Source organism: Apium graveolens, chromosome 6 (assembly GCF_009905375.1).
Source record: "Apium graveolens cultivar Ventura chromosome 6, ASM990537v1, whole genome shotgun sequence".
Taxonomy (NCBI): Eukaryota; Viridiplantae; Streptophyta; class Magnoliopsida; order Apiales; family Apiaceae; genus Apium; species Apium graveolens.
Window position 1 is genome coordinate 22258374 of NC_133652.1, and position 9414 is coordinate 22267787.

Below are 9414 nucleotides of genomic sequence, written 5' to 3' on the forward strand. Positions count from 1 at the left end.
GTGCGGATCTGAACGGAGATTGATGGTCCGCGGTCTGGAAAGAAATGTAGTTTATGTAACCAAGAAGGTCACACCAAGCGTAGTAAGAAATGCCCAGGGCGCCCCCACTAAAACACGTGATCTTCTTGTCAAACATATGTACTACTGCTATTACAAGCAGTCTACTTGTAATATGGTTCCGTTTCCTTGTTTTTCATTTCATTATTTACTTGTTCTATCATAATATTTAGGTTTCCAATACTCAATGCACATTCATTTTATGTTTACCTACAAAATAATAGAAAAATGGCCCTAAACAAATTTCCGGTTATTTAAATATGTCGTGCACAAATTTGCCCTCCCGTGACAATTACGCACTCGCCGCTCAAGACACCATTTTCGAAGCTACAGAAGTGTTGGTCATATAATTTTTTAATTCAAAATTTAAATTTTCCCAAAATATAGGTTTACATTACAACACAACAAAAAAATTTGGAACCAAGAAAAACTACGGTTATTTACATACGCACGTGCCAAAATATGCACTCACCTAAAAAAATATACACTCACATTTCACGGCACCCTTTTTGGAGCTACAAATTTCATATTTAGACGGTTTTTTATTTAAATTAAAAAATACACACATAAATTAGGTTTACATTACAAGCCAACAAAAAAAAATAATGAAAACATTTACCATTTATTTAATATCGGAGTCCAAAAACAGTCCTTCACCTTGTTTTATTTCGTTCAAAAACACACTAACACAACTTCATCACGGGAAAAAAAGAAAAAAAAAAATTAAAATGACCCAAGAATGCCACTTGTTCTGGAGTTAGTTGGTTTTTCCCAAAAGAATAGGCGTTCTATACCATAAATGGAAAATTCTAAACAAGTATACCAAATAATATACTTTTTCATTAACTATACATAAAGTGACGGAGCCCCATGGTCTTCCCTCTAGTACTTTCCTTACATCCATGATATGATAAAGAATGAATATATACCTTTGACCACCTATATCATGTACCTCCATGCCTTCCTTCGGCCGCCATAACGATGCAATTACATTCTGCATGGCATTGAAGTTTAGATTCTTCTCTGTTAGAAAACGTCCTATTAAAACAAACTTAGTAGGTTTCATTGCTATTTCATCCACCCCTAAAACTATTCCCTCTGTTCCTTCCTCCTCGATCGTTAACCGTGAATATAGTTCCTCCAACTTTTGATATTGATTTGCCATGATATTACCCAAACTAGAATATCAGAATAACTTGTCACCTACGAACAAGACTTAAGAAACTTGTCACGAACAAGACTTTTTAGCTACACGTGTTGGAGAAGCAATTTTTTCCACTATCATTATCTGTTATTTAAGCATAATTATATAGTATAACAGCTGTGTTCAAATATAGCATGTTTTATGTTTTCTTATCACAGAAGTAAAAAAACATTATTTACGCAATGTAAAACATTATATTTGGAATGCAAATAACAAATCATGAGTGCAGCCTAGGTTTGATGTTGTTTCTCTGGACTACTATATCGCAGTCATATGCTTCATCTCTTTTTTGACTTCTGTGATAAGAAAACATAAAGCAATCCTTTAGAAAATATTAAGCAATCTTTTAGTGATTAATTGGATAATTAGTGATTAATCGGATTGATTAATCGAGCATTAATCGGATATATTTAATAAAATATAAAAATAATTAATTTATTAAACTAAATATATAAATTTAAGAAAAAAATGCAGTGATTAATCGAATTATAAAATCGAATTGCCGGAATATATTAAAATGATTAATCGGGTAAAATCGGTGATTTTGAGCACAAACGTCTTAGCTAATTGATCTTGTTCTTAAATGAAAACTTACAGGGGCTTCCATGTTACAGATCATTCATGTCTATTTTCTAGGATTATTTTAATGGATTTTAAAAGTTGTGAATGATAACAACTCCAGATATTTTTTTCTCTCCTGTCTATGTGAGAGCGTGAGTTTTTCTCTCCTTTTCTTATTCTAAGGAAGTGTGGGAGGGTCTGTGAGGCCAACCATGGAAGATCTTGACGCTTTAATGACTGATTTGGATATCTCAAACGAAGAGAACGAAGAATTAGTGTTCGACGAGGAGTTTGAGGAAGAGAGCAATAGGTTCGAGCTGTGCTTGGTAGGAAGGCTGTTAACGGAGAAGAACCTAAACGTCCGGGCTATGAAATCCAAACTAGCAGACTTATGGAGACCGGCAATGGGAATCACTATCAAGGTGTTGAAACCGGGAGTCTTCTTATTCCAATTTTATCATAAAGATGATTTGAAGTGGATGTTAACGAATGGCCCGTGGTCTTTTGAAGGAGCTATGCTAATCGTTAACTCTATAAAGGGGGGTGAGGATCCATTGATGGTGACCCTAAATGAAATGGAAATCTGGATTCAACTCTACAACCTTCCTGTTGGGTTCATGACGGAGAAGGTGGGACAGCAGTTAGGGAACTTTTTTGGCAGATTCATATCTTACGATTCCAGCAACAATGCTAGTATTTGGAGGGAGTATATGCGAGTCCGCATTGCAGTGGACACCAGGTATCCGTTAAAAAGAAAGAAGAAAATTATCAGGCAAAACAAGGTGGAGATAATGATTACTTGTAAGTACGAGAAATTGGCAGACTTCTGTTTTCTTTGTGGTCTACTTACGCATACGGAGAGATTCTGTAAGAGGAAGTTTGAAGGGGAGTCTGAACTAATGGCCAGGGAATGGGGAACATGGCTCCGTGCTCCGGCGAGAAGGGGAGGTGGTCAAGAACGCAGCAAATGGCTCAGGGAGGAGAGAGAGGATGGTTGGAGCGGAAATTTCGGAGGTGATAGAAATCAGGGATCTCAGCCAACAGATTTTGTGCGAGATAAAATCATTTTGCAAGATAGTAGGGGAGTAACAAGGGGAAAGACGCCAATCTTGGAAAATTCAAATAATACAACAGATTGCATGGAGGAGGGAAATCTTGACCAGGCTTTATCTATTGGGCCTGTAGACTCAGAATTAGATGGGCTCGAAATGGAAGAGAGGAAACGAAAAAGAATTGGCCCGGTGCTAACTGAAGAGAATGCCCAACAAGGAACAAAATACAACCAAGAACCTGAGCTTTCTATAGCTGATTGTTCAGGAGCTTCAAACACTTTTTTGGCTCAGCTTGCTAAGCAAGCGAGCCGTTCATCATGAATATCTTAAGTTGGAACTGTCGGGGACTCGGGAAACCCCGCACAGTTCGAGCGTTAAACGATCTTGTCAGAGATCGTAGACCCGAGGTACTTTTTTTGATTGAAACAATTTCAGATAACAAAAGAATAGAGGAGTTACGTATTAAGTTTGGATACTCTAATTGCTTTTCAGTTGATCGTCGGGGAAGGAGTGGAGGACTAGCACTATTTTGGAATAGTAGATGGGAAGGAAAAATTTTTGGATACTCCAATAACCATATAGATATTATTTTTGAAGAGAATGGGATAGAAGCTTGGAGACTCTCATACTTCTACGGGTTTCCTGAACGGAGTAGACGGAAGGAATCTTGGAATTTTCTCCGTGCTCTTTCAAAGTTGTCTGTTCTTCCTTGGTACGTGATCGGAGACTTCAACGATCTTTTGTATAATACAGACAAGAAGGGAGTACACGAGCATCCTAATGCTTTGTTGGAGGGTTTTAAAAGTGCTGTAGAGGGAAGTGGTTTGGTTGAGGTAGAGTTATGCGGAGGTAACTTTACATGGGAGAAGAGTAGAGGTAGCAAAAACTGGGTTGAAGAGAAGTTAGATAGAGCTTTCGCAACTAGTAATTGGTGGACTAAGTTTCCGCTCTGCAAATTGAACTTAATTGACGTCCCAGTGTCGGATCACAATCCTATTTTTCTGGTTTTAGTGGACATTACCATCTCAAGGAGGGTGTTTCGGTTCAGATTCGAGAATATGTGGCTTCAAGAACCTTCTTTTGCGAAAGAAACCGCTGAGTATTGGAAGAAGATCCCAGTTATGCATTTGATCCCGAAGTTAAAAGAAGTGTCAAGATTTATGGGTAAATGGGGCAGGACATTCTTTAACAAGTTTAAAGAGAAATTACGAGTGAAAAAGGAGACGCTGGATAAGCTGAAAGGTAGGGCGGACGAGGCAGGTGTGAAGGAGTATATGGCAGAGAAAGAAAAATTGAATGATATTCTTCTTCAAGAAGAAACCTATTGGAAACAAAGAGCTAAGCTCTTTTGGCTGAGAGAAGGTGATGAGAATACGCGTTTCTTTCATTCGAGTGCTTCAGCAAGAAAGAAAGCTAATCATATCCACCACTTGTTGGATGAAACAGGGGCGAAGATAGAGGACAACGAAGGAATGGGGAATATTGTGAAGGATTATTTCAAGAACATTTTTACCAGAGCTGATACAGGCCGAGTTCTGGATAGAGGTAATAGTCCGAGAATGATTACTGAGGATCAAAACAAACAACTAATGGAGGAAATGACTTTCGAGGAGTTCACGGTGGCGATTAATCAAATGCATCCGGATAAAAGTTCCGGTCCCGATGGATTAAATCCGGCGTTTTATCAAAACTTTTAGAAAACCATGGGTATGGAGATTTATCAATGTTGCAAAAAGTGGCTTCAGGGCGACCCATTTCCTGCAGACTTAAACAGTACGAATGTAGTTTTGATTCCAAAGATTGACAATGCAGCTACTATGAAAGATTTTAGGCCGATAGCCTTGTGCAATGTATTATACAAAATCATGGCTAAAGTCCTCGCTAACAGAATCAAAGAAGTGCTCCCGGGAGTTATAGCAGAAAATCAGTCTGCGTTTGTGGCTGGTAGAAACATAACGGACAACTTTTTGGTGGCTTTTGAAATCATACATCACATGAGGAATAAAAAAGGAGGACAGGAAGGTGAAATTGCTTTGAAACTGGATGTTAGTAAGGCATACGATAGAGTTGACTGGTCCTATTTACAGCAAAGAATGAGATCGATGGGTTTTTGCGAGGGATGGATTCGATGGATGATGAGATGTGTAACCACAGTAATCTACGAGTTCTGTTTTAATGGTATGACAGTTGGACCTATTATTCCGGGTAGAGGGCTACGGCAGGGCGACCCCCTATCGCCTTATTTATTTTTAATGTGTGTGGAAGGATTGTCAAATAATCTTGATAGAGCGGCTGAGCGAGGAGAAATTACGGGGTGTCGAATCAGTGCAACAGCGCCAGAAGTCACACATCTGCTCTTTGCAGACGATAGCTTCTTATTCTTTAAAGCCCAAGTTAATGAAGTGCTAAAGGTTAAAACAATACTGGAGGAGTATGCCAATCAGTCCAGCCAAGCTATCAATTTCCAGAAATCCGGTATCTTCTACAGCTCTAATGTCCGTAGAGATAAGCAGTTGGAATTCTCGGAGTTATTGGGGGTATATAATGATATCACTAAGAGCAAGTACTTAGGCCTTCCTGCTATGATTGGTAGATCCAAAAAGAGAACGTTTGGGTTCATAAAGGAGAGAGTTAGTCGTAGATTGCAGGCCTGGAGTGCAAAGCCGATCTCGCGAGCGGGTAAAACTGTGTTGTTGAAGAATGCAGCACAAAGTATCCCTAGTTACTGTATGATGTGCTTCCTGCTACCTAAAGGGTTGTGTCAAGATATTGAGAAGATGTTTAATACGTACTGGTGGAAGTCAGGTAAAGATCTGAGGAGAGGTATTTACTGGCATTCTTGGGAAGCGATGAGTATGACTAAGGGTAGAGGAGGGTTGGGCTTCCGGAGTTTACATGGCTTCAATGTCGCTCTTTTAGGAAAGCAAGTGTGGAGATGTTTGAATTTTCCAGATCTTTTAGCCTCTCGAGTTCTGAAAGCAAGATATTTTGCTGACTCAAGTATGTTGAATGCAGCGAAGGGGAGTAATTCCAGTTCAGTCTGGGGGGGGATTTGGCAAGCCAAGGAGATGTTGAAAGGTGGTTTTAGGTGGGTTGTGGGGAATGGCAATACTATAGTTGCTATTAAAGATCAGTGGTTGAGGAACAAGGAGAGTTTTTGTGTGGAGGAATCGGGTGTTTACAGTGGCAGGTCTGAACTAGTTAGCTCGTTATTCGTTCCAGGGTCGAAAGCTTAGGATGAGGAGAGAATTAAACAGAGTTTTACAATGGTGGATGCCAACGCTATTCTGGCAACTAGGGTGCCAAATCATGATGCTGATGATAGAGTAGTGTGGTCAAGCTCCATAGATGGCAATTATAAGGTGAAAGCTGGCTATAAATTTTGGCACGACAGAAACATTGGATACTCTGCAATTCCTCAGTCAAAGGGCTGGCATAGGATCTGGAAATTAACAATTCCATACAAATTTAAGATCTTCCTTTGGAGATTTTGTCGCAATAACCTTCCTGTGAGGGTGAGACTTAAAGGTAAAGGAGTTCCTGTCCCTATAATGTGCCCTATGTGTAATGTTGAGATTGAGCATCTCAGACATGTGTTTTTTGAATGTGAGTTTGCCTTAAGCTGCTGGCATAGTGCTGAGTTGACACTTGACACAACCAACCTGTATGAAGCTGATGTTTGGCTCTTAGATAAATTAGAGACAACATCTCAGAGTGATAGTACGAAGGTGTGCACAGTGCTGTATGGTATCTGGTATGGGCGTAATAAACGAGTTTGGGAGAACAAAGTTATGTCAGGGGAGACAGTGATGGACATTTGTTCTAAGATGCTGCAGGATTGGAAGAATGCAAATGCCAAGAGGGTAGTAGAGGTCCCAGATCACAGCCAGTTCACGTTGGGTGTCTTAAGAAGATGGCAGGTTCCTGAGAGTGGAGAATACAAATTAAATGTTGATGCTTCATGGACAAAAGGGGCTGATATTTGCAGTGTGGGAATGGTGTTGCGAGACAGTAGAGGGCATTTCATCGAAGGGCGAACTATGTCGTTCACTCAAGCTGGGGACGTCTTGGAGGCCGAAGCTCTAGGGATTAGGGAGGCACTTTCTTGGGTAAAAAACATGGGAGAGTTGAAGGTAACAGTGGAGTCGGATTCATTAGTCGCAGTCAATGTCATCAATGGTAAGAACAACTATCTCTTGGAGGTTGGACACATCATTGACCATTGCAGATCATTGCTCCGGGTATTGCCTAGTGTTAGATTAAATTTTATTCGTAAGCAAGCTAACGAGGTAGCTCATGGTCTAGCTAAAATGCCTTGTGATATTAATTGCTTAGTAACTTTCACGTCTCTTCCTACTCATTTGGACGAGATTTGTAATTTTGAGATGATTTAAATAAAATCCTTAGTTTCAAAAAAAAAAAAAGTTGTGAATGATAATAATAATGTTTTGGGGCACATAATTTGTTTGGGCCTCGCTTGGGGTTTGCAGGATTTTCCCAAACAATGGGCTTATCGCCTACTAGTCCACAACCAAAATTAAAGCAAATTCATAAACCCTGTCACACATAAAGATAAAAAAAAATATTGTATCTTCTATAAATTTGGGTGGAAGTAATCGTAAATAAAAAAAATTATATTATTTATATAATAGAGAAAAGTTCACTAGTTCAGTGGAGACCTGATTTTAGTTGGAGACTTGGAGACCTAATGTTGATCATCTATTTTTTTTCATTCTATGGTTGTTATTGTTTTACTTTCTTTTATTTATCACAAGCGTAGTTTAGTCCTGCTGTATTATAAATATAAGTATTCTAAAAATAGTTATATACGTGAGGCCATTTAAATACTTATATAAAGTTATTAATATAGTTCACATCCATTAATCATTTTATCACATTTCCTATAACATAGAAATTTGGATGAATAAATTTTATTTGAATTTAAAAATAATTGAAATTTTCTTACGTTGTGTTCTATTTTCTAATACAAATTTATTGATGTTTCTAATATAAATTCTGTTATTTTTATTACTCAGTTTACATTATTATATCATTAATTAAATGAAAAACTAGAAAATTAAAATCTAAATTGCTCATAAATTTTTTTAATACTGTTTTAGTACGTTAATATAACTTTCATTCACTAACTTATTTTGATGTGAAATAAAATTAAGAATTAAAGTACAATTTTTTTATAAAAAAATTCTTTAAAATATTAGTGACTCAATTTATTCTCTGCTTAAATATGTATAATAAATGTTATTAGTTCTTGAAAAATTAATAAAGAATTGTAATGATTATTTAGTACACGTGTGATGAACTCTATTTTATTATTTCATTGAGCATTAAACAAATGAAAACTTATAATCTGTAGTTTGTAGTTGCTGGTATAAGTCAATATTCTGCTCTAATTACTCGAGTTATGCAATTATATTATACAACCCCTGGGAGGATGTCGAACAATCTTTTCCAAGTGCAGGACATCCTTATTATGCAAATTGCATTATATTTTTTATTTAGGTTTAAAAGTACTAAATATTTATTTATGCATAAATACTTTTTTTGTCATTTACTCCACATCAAATATATTACACTCTAATTTTTATTAGGCTAAATTATGCACTACCACTTTATTTTTGAATATATTTTTTAGATAATATGTGTTCTGCATGTTAAATTATATTTTTTTATTTAGATTTTAAAGTAACACATTTTGTTTATAAAAAAATTACAATATGTATACACTCTATTTTTTCTAATATATTTTTCACATAATATTTGATTCTGCAAGTTACATTATATTTTTTATTTAGGTTTAAAAGTACTACACTTTATAATTTTTACTGCTACACTCTGTTTATAAAATTCTATTATATGTTCTACCTTTCATTTTTTAATATATTTTTTCACATAATATTTTATTCTGCAAGTTGCATTATATTTTTTATTTAGGTTTAAAAGTACTACACTTTATAATTTTAAGTACTACACTCTATTTATAAAATTCTATAATATGTTTTGCCTTTCATTTTTTAATATACTTTTTCACATAATATTTTACTCTGCGAGTTACATTATAATTTTTATTTTGGTTTAAAAGTATTATATTTTATAATTTTAAATACTACATTCTATTTATAAAGTTCTACAGTATGTTCTGCACTTTTTTTAATATATTTTTTCACATAATATTTTATTCTGCATGTTACATTAATTTTTTTATTTAGATTTAAAAATACTCTATTTATAAGGTTGTACCATATATTCTGCACTCTATTTTTTTTAATTAATTTTTCACGTAAGATTGTAATCTTGTTACATTATTTTTTTATTTAGGTTTAAATGTACTACACTTTATAATTTAAACTACTACACTTTATTTATAAACTTCAGCACTCAGTTTTTTTAATATATTTTTCACATAATATTTATATACATGTTACATTATATTTAGGTTTATTAGTATTAAGGTTTATTAGTATTAATATATCTCTTGCATTCATCTCTAATCGCACGATCTTACAAAATCTAAGGGCAGTT

The 9414-nt window shown here is 35.7% G+C and overlaps 1 protein-coding gene across 1 annotated transcript; it reads left to right on the forward strand.

The window, feature by feature from the left end:
* Window positions 1-6140: 6140 nt before the first annotated feature.
* LOC141664750 (uncharacterized) lies at window positions 6141-7268 on the forward strand. The gene has a single exon (XM_074470703.1). The coding sequence runs from the start codon at window positions 6141-6143 to the stop codon at window positions 7266-7268; it is 1128 nt and encodes a 375-aa protein (XP_074326804.1).
* The last annotated feature ends 2146 nt before the right edge of the window (window positions 7269-9414 follow it).